The sequence below is a fragment of the Gymnodraco acuticeps genome, unplaced genomic scaffold, assembly GCF_902827175.1.
Source record: "Gymnodraco acuticeps unplaced genomic scaffold, fGymAcu1.1, whole genome shotgun sequence".
In the NCBI taxonomy this organism is placed as follows: domain Eukaryota; kingdom Metazoa; phylum Chordata; class Actinopteri; order Perciformes; family Bathydraconidae; genus Gymnodraco; species Gymnodraco acuticeps.
The window spans coordinates 612,203-625,512 of record NW_022990279.1 but is presented as its reverse complement, the minus strand read 5'-3'; the positions used below and the strand labels follow the sequence as shown (position 1 = coordinate 625,512).

The 13,310-nt window shown below is 42.1% G+C and overlaps 1 protein-coding gene across 1 annotated transcript; it reads right to left on the bottom strand.

Moving 5' to 3' along the window:
- Positions 1-8,891: 8,891 nt before the first annotated feature.
- ttpa (tocopherol (alpha) transfer protein) lies at positions 8,892-12,015 on the bottom strand (the record flags this gene model as incomplete). Its single annotated transcript, XM_034221713.1, is given in 4 exon segments — positions 8,892-10,421; positions 10,511-10,621; positions 11,461-11,654; positions 11,862-12,015. Coding segments are annotated over 4 exon segments (708 nt in total), but the record flags the coding sequence as incomplete, so codon positions are not given.
- Positions 12,016-13,310: the final 1,295 nt, after the last annotated feature.

The following is a 13,310-nucleotide window of genomic DNA, read 5'->3' as shown; positions in this document are numbered from 1 at the left end:
ATGATTCTGTTTTCTTCAAGTTGTATTTGATTGGTCGAACGCACTTATTGTAAGTCGCTTTGGATAAAAGCGTCAGCTAAATGCAATGTAATGTAATGTAATGTAATGTAATGTAATCTAGTGGCCTGTAGTAGGAGGCTGCAGAAGGGAGCTATTTCCATACAATCCAATGTTAAAATGCCTAACTTTACAGCAGAAATAAAAATGTTTCCATTGTAGTTCAAAAGACCATATTCTCTTAATAATGAATTTGCCCCTTCATGACAACTGTGAGGGGAGTGAATTATTTCACAACTAATTTGTTTAAGTTACATTAAGCCTTAAAGTTATCCAGAAATTAGGGCGTGGAGTGACAGGTCTGTTCAGTGACTCTTAGCCAGTTGGGCACGTTACTGCCAAAATGTAATACAGTACATTTTACTGTCTTTTTTAAGTAATTAAATGAAGTGATTTACTTGTATTGATGTATTTGGTGCAATAATTACACTTCACTTCAGAGCCCTCAAGAGCCAGATATAAATGTTTATTAGCGTCAACAGTTGAGTTGTTATTAAAGGTTTTGCTACTCCCTAAAACTCAGTAACAGGAGTTTAATGGATGGGATTTCTAACAGGTTTGAGGTCTTTGGTTTTGAAGCTCTTCTCCACTGAAGCAGTGAGATAAAGCACACATTTAACAAGCAGCCAGGGTCGGCGTCATGGGGGGTCATTCGCGGGCCATGCCCCCCCCAAATGAGTCACTGTGCCCCCCCCCAACGCAGGGTGGGCAAGCCTTGCCACTTTGCCGTTTTTTTTTTTTTTTTTAATCATATAAGTGAAAACGTTTCCACTAAAGGTTTTTTGTGTGAAATACGTCAGAAATAAAGAATACAAATATAAAACACAGCCTGAGGTGTGCTCACTGCTGCTCTCTGATTGGTGTGTTGCTTGACCAATGACCCCCGACCTTTGTTTTGTTATCATTACGTGGCTGTGTGTTTAGATGAAAGCCCAGTGGCGATCTGTTCATCTGTTATACTGATTATACAGTAAAGCCATCGAAAATAATATGATATACAGTACAGTGTTGGGACTAACGCGTTACTTTGTAACGCGTTCCTGTAACGCCGTTATTATTGGCAGTAACTAGTACTCTAACGCATTACTTTTTAAATTCAGTAACTCAGTTACCGTTACTACATGGTGCGTTACTCCGTTACTGCGTTAGTTTTTTTATATAGTCAACAGCCAGGCGAACAGAGATGAGAACTGTACTTAAGTACTGTACTTGAGTAAATGTACTTTGATACTTCCTGTGTCACATGCGGAGATGGGCTGTGGGCGTGTTTGTGTTGTTTACTAACAAGACTATCATGGCGGCGGCGGAGCTCAAGTCTAGTTTCTCCACCTGGAGATATTCTCACTATTTCACTTTTGTTGAGCACAAAGAAAAGAACGTTTTAGTTAAATGTAAGTTGTGTCTTGGCGGGTCAAAGAGCCTATCTACTGCCCAAACCAGTAATTGAAATATCTTAAAACATCTGCAAAAACAACATGCTGGGACGAAGCTAGTAGCTAAGACCACAGAGACTCAGCCGACGCCACTCCACCTCCACCTAAGCAACAGCGGCTGGATTTTAACCAAGGGACTGCTAGCCAGGGAAAAGTCAATAAAGCCATTGCACGGTATGTTGTAGAACACATGCAGGCTATTGCTACAGTGGAGTCACCCGCTTTCAGGGAGCTAGTTAGCATGATAGCATGTCCGGGCGGCACACGGCATATGGGACGGAAAACTTTTTCCAACTACCTGGAGAAAGAATATACAAAAATGGAAAGCCAGCTAATATCGATGCAATCCAGATTGCATATAATGCATGTCAAGTTGATCAACAGATTGTATTATTCTCCAATGCAATAACAGTACTGAAATGAAGGCTATAAGGGCATTAATGGGAGACATTTTTTCAAGTAACGAAAATGTTACTTTTACAGTAACGCATTACTTTTGGGTTTAAGTGACTAGTAAAGTAACTGAGTTACTTTTGACATGAAGTAACTAGTAATGGTAACTAGTTACTGGTTTTCAGTAACTAGCACAACACTGTATACAGTACAGTACAAGTAGCCTACTTCTGGGTCTCTGTGTTTCATTCAAGCTCGGCTCTGTCTGTGTGTGTGTGGCACGAGCGCATTTTGTGAGTGCGCGAGCGGTAACGTGGAATGTTGTTGTTAGCATCTGGTTAGCTAGCTATGCTAACGGATATAAAGGGCTGTTTCTACACCAAGGTGGAGGAGAGTCCTCTCCTGTCAGACTGAGAGGATCGTATAACCTCAGCTCAGTGAGGTAAGGACTCTCTCAGTGTTTAGATAGTTCACTTTAGTGTAAGTTATCTCAGTGGGTCTCAAACGGTTTGGTCACCATTTATGTAAACACGTATTTGCGAGGAATACCTTTATATGATCATTATAGTTATTAAAAAAAAAGAGAATAAATGAAAAACGGGTATGAAATACTATAGGACAGTAACACAAGAATACATTTTAAAAGGGGAATGATTAGTAAAATATCCATAAAGAAAAAGTAAATCTGTGTACAGTTCTGTTTCATATGGATGCTGAGAGATGTAGGCTATCCATAGATCTCTTCACTTTGCTCTCAAAGTGCACCGGATTGATGCATTTAACTTCAATATTTTTAAAATAATCTTCCCGGGGGAGCATGCCCCCAGACCCTCCTAGAGGAGGTTAGGTCCACACCCACCTAAAATATGTTCACATGGATAGGATACTAAATACATTTGCACACTTTTCATATGGTGGCCTATGTCCATATGTTTCTGTTTTGGTGGTCGTGCCACAACCGTGCATGTCTGCACAAGTCATAGGTGCAGTATACAATAGCACTACACCCTGCAATGTGTGTGAAAGACAATAGACTTTACAGCATGTTTTTTTAAATTGAAGTTGCGTTGGTGTTTGTGTGTTGGTTGTTGACGGCAGTGTGTGCCCCCCCTTGGTAAATGATTGACCCCATTCGATTTGTTCTAGAGCCGACCCTGCAAGAAGCACAATTCATACTCGGATAAATCAACATGATAATTGCTGGGATTGAACCAACCACCTTCTGACTCAAAGATAACAGTTCTTCCTCTCAGCCACAGACTATAATGGGAGCATCCCAATCCAGATTATAAAGCTTGAATGTAAAAGCTCTTCATTTAAGAGAATGTTATATAAGGTAATAGTAAGATGTTAATGCAATATGTGTGTGTGACTTAAGGGGTAAATGGTGTCTTCCAACCTGAGGATCAGTGGGTTCAACTCCCAGCATGCTCTATTGTTTTGTTATTTTACCTCACTGAGCTGCCGGGGAGGAACTCTTCAAGTTCTTTCAAAAATAATAGCTCTCGCAAACTATTGTAAAAACATTTTTAATTGTGGTTTAAAAAACGTAAAAAGGTAGAAAGATATTTTGGCTTAATTCCAGTTTTGTCTAACGGACATATTCAGGTCATCAAGTACCATTCTAACCCTAATATAAGAATGAGCCAAGCTGGTAAAACTGTGATGAATGTATCTGGGTGTATTTGGCGCACGGAGTAAATGGATACATACCAATGTCGGGGTCAAGGGTTCAAATCCCCAATATGTGAGATGCTGAAATGGCAAACTCCATTGCACATCTTATGGAAATGAAGAGGCTGTGGTAATTGAAGTGAAAGAAATCAAAAAGAAAAACTGAAGTTTGGTAAAGTTATATAGAAACAAAGGCTTGAGTCCTGTTTTCTCTAAATTACATGTTCAGGAAACCCGGCTCCCAACGTCCTGGTAGCCTTGGGTTTTTCTGGAACAGATGTGAACGATTGATGGTTACTTCTGGCGATATATATAATATCTTTGTGTCCCTAATAAACGTAGAAGCCAATGCTGTGAAATTTGACTGGAATATGTACTTTTATTTCTTTGTACATTGGATGGAAACGTCACAAATCATTATGTTTTTTCAGATTCACAGATTCATAATACTACTACTTTTTTCTAATTGAGGGGGTAAAATGGATGCCTAACAAACAGAGGGTTGGTGGTTCAACTCCCAGCATGGCAGAGTGAAGTGAGGCAAGATGGCTTGTGTCGGTGAAATGGTTCACACATTTTATTTGTGAGATGAGTTGAGTGGTCCCGCAGCTCTGCGGTGCCCCCCGCTGACCTGATTCATACAAAGCACTGTGTAACTGTGGCCTGTTCTCCAGCCATCACTGTGTGTGTGTGTGTGTGTGTGTGTGTGTGTGTGTGTGTGTGTGTGTGTGTGTGTGTGTGTGTGTGTGTGTGTGTGTGTGTGTGTGTGTGTGTGTGTGTGTGTGTGTGTGTGTGTGTGTGTGTGTGTGTGTGTGTGTGTGTGTGTGTGTGTGTGTGTGTGTGTGTGTGTGTGTGTGTGTGTATGTATTATTATATAAGATATTTTGTATCATAAATATGAAAGAAAATGGGACTTCAATTAATAAATAAATGTCCACATTCCTATTTAAAGACTATAATCTGATCGGGTCCAATCTTCCAACTATCCGGTCAAAAAAACAAAAGCTTTTATTTTTGACAAAAGGACATTTAAACATGTGAACTTCTAGAGATGATTTATTTGTTTGTTTTGGATTTTAAACCTTTGATTTCAAATCTTAAAGCATTTCCTTTTAAAGTGAATGTCTGCTATGCCAATGCTAATGTATGCTGTATCTGTTAACCTCAAACATGTTTGGAGCTGTATTAATGGGACTTGCTATCGTATTACTACTTATGATGAATAACTCTGCAAATACATCGCTTTCAAACGAGGAATGAGTGAAATTGTTTTAAAACAGGGATTTGGTGGTTATATCAAGTGGTTTGTGCAAACCTTCTTTCATAAAGTGCATCAGTGAGTGCCCCACAGAGAGCTGTGTGCAAACAGGAAGCTGTGGATTGTAGATTTCATCAAGTCTGTTTGCATCAAATCAATAGATAAGAGTTACTAATCAAATCCCTCCAGTCTGTTAGAGATAACTAAATCATGTCTCCACAAACAACATCTCTCCATGAGACCTCATCACACATGCGCATACTGCTGTTTCACATGTGATATTATGTGAAGCTGTGGTTTACACCTCTTTTATTTTCCATCTCCATGTGAAGTATCTGAGAGTCCAGAACCTGTACGAGGGCTTCGCTCTCAGAGGGTCTACACATGAGAGCGGAACAGAGGTGAAGCAGGGCAGGAGGCAGCCTCTCAGGCTGTATGCAGGGAAATACATCTGTTCATTATGTATTCTTGTTAAGAGACAATGCATGTCACTTCAAACCAATACGTGTACACAGGTCAGCACTGTGTCTAATGATTAACGGTGTGTGTGCACTCACTCAGCAAGCTGTTCAAACACACAGAAGTTACAGGCTGGCACTCTAAAAATCGCCTGAGTATAAGTTAAAAACTCTTTATTTGGTTTTCTTTTTCTCATGCCGTGTTGAGTCAAAAAGAGTTGGTTATGGATTTGACTAACAGGTTGCTACTGAGACGAACAACCGACTCCTTCCACCTGGATGATTTATTCAGACTAATCTTTCACCGCCGCCTGCTGTTCCTGTGACTTCACCAGCACTACGCTTCTCTGTTCAGCACCCTTTTGGGAGTGGTGTTGTAGGTGGTGTAATGTAAACCCAGCAGTATTGCACAGTTGGACAGAGGATGGAAGCAGTATTTCTGCAATACTGAACAACACATGAGTTCCTTTGAGTTTAGAAAGTGGAGAAGAATGAATCAGAAGGTTTGTGATGAAAGTTTCTCAGTGCACATGCGGTCCATAGTGAAGCTAGACGACGTGCTGGATGTGTGCTGCTCTCTGGTCAAAGGTCTGCAGTGAGCGTGCACAGAGAGCAGAGGAGAGGGGGGGGCAGAAACAAAGGGAACAGCAAAGGTGAGGAAAGTAAACCGTATTGTGGGGGAAACTTCTGTGTAGCAATGCAGGAGGAGTCAACAACTCAAAGGAGACACGGGGAGAGCTGGAGCTTTGATGGCAAACACTGATGGGTTTATTTTAGGGATGCACCGAATATTCGGCCACCGAAAATTATCGGCCGAAAATGGTTAAAAAGGCCCTTTCGGCTTTCGGCCGAAAGGGTTTTAGCACCGAAAAAATATCACCGAATGTCAGAACAGGCTTACGTTGGTAACCTAACGTGTTGTTGTGATGACGTAATAAAGACGCGGCGACCATGCTCGCGGCTAGCTCACAGGGGGGGGGGGGGGGGGGGGCATTGACCTTTGTCATCGAGATTGCCCTGAGCCTTTAACAAATCGTATTAACTAATCTGATGACAGACTGTAAACAGAATAGCTGAAATTTTAACAAACTAAATAACTCAGTTTCCTCTAATCATTAACCCATGTTTGTATCATGTAGTTAACTCCGTGTGTTGCTGCTAGCATACATAACACCTGACGTGGAAACGTTACTCGTGGATGGGGCTACAGAGCTGCTAGAAAGACGGTCGAACCCGGTACATTCCTCCGTCTGCATGCGGTGCACTAAATGTTTAGACAAATTGCTCGTGCTTACATGCTAAACTCTTATTGCACTTATGGTAACAAGTATTCTCCACATCGAGACGGGTAAAGTTTAACCACACCTCGGAGCGCGTTCTCTCCGCCATCTCCGCAGTGTGCTCCGCTGCATGTAGCAGCTGCGTGTGTGTAAACTGCCCCGCCCCCTCGCACACAGACGGGAGAGAGATCTCGTCTGATCGAAAATACATCATAGACGCATTTGTTGTCTTTGCATATTAGAAACGAGTTGGCAACACTAAGACTGCGATATAATGTTTTTTAGCAATAATACATGACATATATAAATGTACTGTATGCATTCAAAAGTGCTGAATAAATGTTTTATGGACCCATAATAGTGATTATTATTTAAGTTAAGTTTTGCCATAATCATGTCTATTTCCATAATCAGGTAGCTGAACAACATTGGTAAAAAATGTATACATTATATATATATATTTCTATTAATCATTTTCGGCCTTTCGGCATTCGGCTTTCGGCCAACTGTTTCCTATTTTCGGTATCGGTTTTGGCCAAGAATTTCCCATTCGGTGCACCCCTAGTTTATTTGGAGCTTCGGCCACAAAACAAGTCCAAGAGCCAGAGGTTCTGACTTCACGGTAGAGTTGCCACGTCAATACTGAAGAACTCTACCCCAGACCCGTGTGTTTAGCTAGTTCAGAGAGAATCATCAACATGCTGCATAACAAGATAGAATGATAACACCTCTATCAGCTGATGCCAACAGGCAGGAACAGGGAGACACTGAGAGCACAGCAGCCAAGGTTACAGGTGCGTGAGCTCAGTCAGGACAGTTTGAACTGATAAACTGGGTCAAAGTTATGGGCCTTGGACAATATTTCCCCAACACGTATGACTTTATAAAACTGATTATAGAGGCTTTTTTTGTGCAGGCTTTCTGCTGTCCTGATGTCAATGGGGAGCTCATTCCACCATTTTGGAGCCAGGATAGCAAACCCACGTGTTTTTGCTGATGGGAACTTGGGTCCCCTTCGCAGCGAGGGCGCAACGAGTCGTTTGGCTGATGCAGAGCGGAGTGCATGCGCTGGGGTGTACGGTTTAACCATGTCCTGGATGTAGGAAGGGCCAGATCCATTCGCAGCATGGTACGCAAGTACCAGTGTCTTGAAGTGGATTCTAGTAGTTACCGGAAGCCAGTGAAGGGAGCGGAGGAGCGGAGTGGTGTGGGAGAATTTAGGAAGGTTGAAGACCAGACGAGCCGCTGCATTCTGGATGAGCTGCAGAGGTCGGATGGCACATGCAGGTAGACCAGCCAGGAGGGAGTTGCAGTAGTCTAGGCGTGAGATGACGAGAGTCTGGACCAGAACCTGAGTCGCTTTCTGTGTCAGCTGGGGACGTATCTTCCTGATGTTGTAAAGCGTGTATCTGCAGCAACGGGTTGTAGCAGCGATGTTTGCAGTGAAGGACAGGTTGTTATCTAGGGTCACACCCAGATTCCTTGCAGTCTGAGTCGGGGAAACAACTGAGGTGCCGATGTTGATTGTTAGGTCAAGAGTGGGACAATCTTTTCCCGGGAGGAAGAGCAGCTCAGTCTTGTCAAGGTTGAGCTTGAGGTGATGAGCAGACATCCACTGAGAGATGTCAGCTAGACAAGCATCCTATGGGAACCTTTGATTCTTATCACCTGTGGCTGTCAGGACTACATTCACTGTGGACCACACAGACTACACAAGTGACACCTCTCAGGAAGATTATTTTACACAGCAAGATCTGATACCTGTCAGTGTAATAATAATAATACATTATATTTGTATAGGGGTATAGGACTATCAAACTTGATCAACCGGCATGGATTGATGGGGGGGGGGGGCTATGAGTAGACAAGAGGAGAAGAGATGAGTTTTGAAAAGGGACTGGAATACTATGAGGGTCTCAGAATAGCGGAGATCTTTGCATCGATATGTTCAAAACGTTTTTTTTCAAAATGTAAAAAAAAATTATAAAATTATAAATAGTGAAAAATGTAATATAAAATATTTCTAGTGTGAAGCAAAATATAATACTAAATATTATACAAGTGATTTGTATTAACCAAAATGACAAAAATTGCATAAAAACCCATATTATTTTAATACGGGTCCTTTTTGACCCACTTATGGAAGAGTGGGTCCAGTCACTCTAAGGGCATCTAAGGCTTCATGTCTGTCATCTCAAGCCCGCTGCTTCTTGCTCAATGCTACAAGTTGAATCTGCTGACACATTAACATGACCAGTAGATATTTCAACTTAGAACCCTTCACTTGAATAGAAAAGATACCTATGTGTTACGGACATATAAATAATAATAATAATAATAATAATTCCTTACATTTATTATAGCGCTTTTCCAGATGCTCAAAGCGCTTTACAAACACACATTACACATATCATACATGCAATGGTCACCACTGTGGACAATACCCACAGGAGCAAGTTCAGGTGAAGTGTCTTGCCCAAGGACACAATGGCTTTACAGACGCAGCAGCGGCGGGTTTCACCCCTTGATCTGATGATCATTGCACAGCGCACTGCGCCACACCGCACCACTTCCTCAAACATAGCTACATGTTGATTTTGCCACGATACTTTTTTGTACATTTTAAAAGTTGAAAGATGTTGCAATGTAATGCAATGCAATAGTTCACATCAGGCAGAGGCGAGGCGAGGGCCACACCTCTAAAACACAGTGGTCAGGCTGAGCACATGCTACACATTCATTCACAACATTCAAAACATTTATTTCATTGACGCTTTAATGTGCACAAACCTCACAGGAACAAAGGGTTGATGATTGCTTACCAATCATGTTGTGTCAAAACTGTTCAAATGCGTAACCACATGAGAACGCAATAACTTTTCCTTTATGTCCCTTTTAAGTCTTTTAAATTGTACGTGCTCTGAAAGAAGCAAGCACATTAAAAATACATTCATTCTGTTTTTAAAAAGGGCGAGGTGAATAAATACACATTCTGTTTTTAACAGTGATGAACCGTCAGGGCCTTCAAGGTATTCAGAGAACACCCTGAAACACTCAGATAAATCAAAATCGATTTAATTATATACATACAATTTTATAAAATGTAAATAAAATGAATAAATGAGAATCGTATCTGTGTTGTTGATATGAAATATTACATGCACGACGCATTTGAGTGGTTTTGTATTGAAAACAAAATGCAACCAATCAGATATTGTTCTGGTTGTGTGTGTCTACGGTCCAGTTGTGATGGACACGGTTCGCCACTGATTATTAACAACCTCTTTTAGTATGGAATGCCGTTTAAGCCAAAATTCACTAAACGGCATTCCATATTTTAGGTCTTAAGAACATGTTTTTAATCTCAGTGTTAACAGCACATTCACATTTCAATGTACCTGGGAATATGGCATATATTAATCCTACAAATATTCTAACATAAATGGAAAGTGTGTGTGTGTGTGTGTGGTGTGTGTGTGTGTGTGTGTGTGTGTGTGTGTGTGTGTGTGTGTGTGTGTGTGTGTGTGTGTGTGTGTGTGTGTGTGTGTGTGTGTGTGTGTGTGTGTGGGTGTGTGTGTGTGGGTGTGTATGTGAGTCCTGTGGGCCATCACTCCAAACATCATCCCTCTAACAGTTGCTCCGCCTCCACTGTCTCTGAGATCCAGCAGTCCTCAGGAGGGATGGTGATGTCACCTGTTGGGTGGGCGGCAATCTGCTGCAGAAGCTTCTCTGATTGAAGCAGCTGATTGGTCCAGGCCTGACACACCCCCTCTATGCCAGGCCCCTCCCCTCCATATTCTGGAGGCAGGACAGAAGGTGAGAAGAAGTCGCTTAAAGTGTCCTGGAAATCAGCACCGTGCATATGGATCTGCAGTGGGGGAGAGGGAACCTGATTCAACACGGTGTGTGTGAGTGTGAGAACAGAGACAGGTGATGTGTGTGTGACAGGTGGCTGACCCTCTTTCGGATCTTATCCGGCAGGAAAGGGCGGATCATGGCGAACACGGGCCGGAAGAACATTGGCTCGTTCACCAGATGGATACCTCGGACTTTCAGTGGAAAAGAGTCCTGGACATGCAAACACACACATACAAGGACAGGTGTAGAAACAATATAACGCTCTTAGACTTGAAAAAGAAAAGTTAAACACAGTCTGTAAAAATGTGAACAAATTGAACTTGTGAACACTGAAGCTGTCCAGCTATTTCAATAAACAATATTTCTAAGCAATCATTAAATAAAATTAAAAAATCATCTTTCTACCGGCCGATCTAATAATAATGCTCAAAGGGGAGGAAGATAAGGCTGAACTAAAGGACTCATTCCTATACTTCGTTATGTTGAAGCCTCTTGGAGCAAAGAAGGTTTCACAGCACCAAGATCATTTATTGAAACTTGTTTAACTTTGGGGGGAAACAATTCTGCTTTCTTTACTTGTTGCTAAAGTAGCGCTAAGTGCTAAATGCTGCTGAGAGCCAGGACTGAGAGCTGGGAATGTTGCGGTCCACACCGCTGTTTGATCAGAAGTAGCATACTCAGTACAGATGCACCTGTAATGCCACAGCTGTCCATATATCTACCACAGTGCAGTATTAGTGAATTCCACTCTGAAACTGTAGCTAACTAACAAACATATTGACTAACAATGTGCTGTGTTGTTTAGCTGTGTTCCTAACTTACGCAGGAACGTTACAGAAATAACCTTCCTGTGTGCAACATGCAGTCATGAGGAGGTTAGTGGAGACCTCGAGTTCTCCTTTCTGTAATAAAGAGTTTATATAGTATAATGTTTTATTATGGATGCCGCATTGCACCTTAGCATATGTAGAGTTGTGTGTCCAGCTTCACAGCACATAGTAAGAGTTGTGTTCACATAAAGCTGACCTGAAACAGGATGCTTGGCCTACCGAAAGCACAGAGGAAATCTTTCTGGCCAGGGAAGGGTTAACCTGCAGAGCGTGGCCTAAACTCCATCCCTGCAGGTCAAAAATGGCCTTCAGACCCTGCGTCTGTGTCTCCGTTTCCATGGAGATGATCTCTGATGTCATCAGGCTGACACTGAACACCTGGAAGGCCAACCAGTCTTTTGGGTCCCACTGTCCTGCAAACAGAAACCACTGTACTCTGTCTTCATTCACATTGCATCAGTCTGTAGCTCTACGCAGGATGTAGCAGTAAGCTCTGGTTACAACACGTATCAACAGGAACATAAGTATATATATGAATATATCACCTTATATTGGAATGTGTTAGCAAAGCCAATATATACACACATATATATCCACACAAAGAACACAGGTTTACTGACCGATCCTGTAGATGAGCACCCTGCTGCCGCTGTGGTCCCGCTGGGGGAGGACAGCGTGGTATGTTGTGTTGAGGAGGCCGAGCACAGAGGAGGGGGACAGACAGCGGCTGATCTCAGGACTCTCCCTGCGCCACCGCTGATAGTTCAGTAACAACTGCACAGGACACAGGAAACGAGAGTTATTCATAGGAATTAACTGTGTCTACCCCCCCCCCCCCCTGTGACTATAGAACACATGCTAAACAAGTGCTATCAGCTACAGGTCGACACAGATCAAATGGGTGTATAACCTTTAATCTGTTCTGTTCCCAGTACCAAACCCTCAAAGTAAATGCTGATCAAACCGTAAATAAAAAAACTAATTCAGTTGTGAAGTTTTATTAAAAGCAAATCCAAGAAGAATTTGTGTGGTAAGAGTCAGGGTCAGTTTGTGTGCCAGTGATTCAGACTGCTGAGCTTACACACAGTTGGGTGAGGTCCAGGTGTGTGCAAACCACTCAGCTTCATGTTGAGCCAACCAGAGGACCAGCTCTACTCAAACAAACAGCCATCAAACACTGCGTACTAACTATACAGTCTGCGGTACGCCAGTGTATTTTATTATTTTATCTTTTATCAATGTAGGGTGACCTTATCATTTACAATTAGCGGATTTAATATTTCTGTATTGCTTGTTTTACACAACAACAAAAATGTCTAGGATAATATTTGGCAAGCCTAACCAGATAACCAAAGATAAATAAATGCAGTATTTAGTGTTTTAGTTGCCTAAAGAGGGATTTAACAGCACACATTTTGACCTCTGAATTCTGAAGCTCTGTGATTGTCAGTGTAACTGTGAACCGACATGCACAACACCCTGAAACTGGAGCCACTGAATGCTATTCAGTCAAAATTCATTTTTATTTATGCACAGATGTTTTTGCTCTTATAATGGTCAATAATGTCTACACTATCAACAGTGTCCAAAGTCACTTTTTCTCTAATGGATATAGTTTTAGTGTACAAAACTGCAAGTACCCGATGGCTCGTTCAAGTACTGGATCACATGAAGGCTTATTTGTAAAGTGTCTGAACGACGCATTTAGAGAGTAGCAAAAAAAAATCCTAAAATGTAACAGATACACTCATCGCTGAAATAAATAAATTATGAATTTGACCATCCATAACCGGATCACACATAGGTGGTTGGTATCCTGCTGCAGAGGTCCCTCTCCCACCTGGAGAAGGCTCGGGGCTCTGTGAGGATCATGTGCCATCCGACCTCTGCAGCTCATCCAGAATGCAGAGGCTCGTCTGGTCTTCAACCTTCCTAAATGTTCCCACACCACTCTGCTCCTCCGCTCCCTTCACTGGCTTCCAGTAACTGCTAGAATCCACTTCAAGACACTGGTACTTGCGTACCATGCTGCGAATGGATCTGGCCCTTCCTACATCCAGGACATGGTT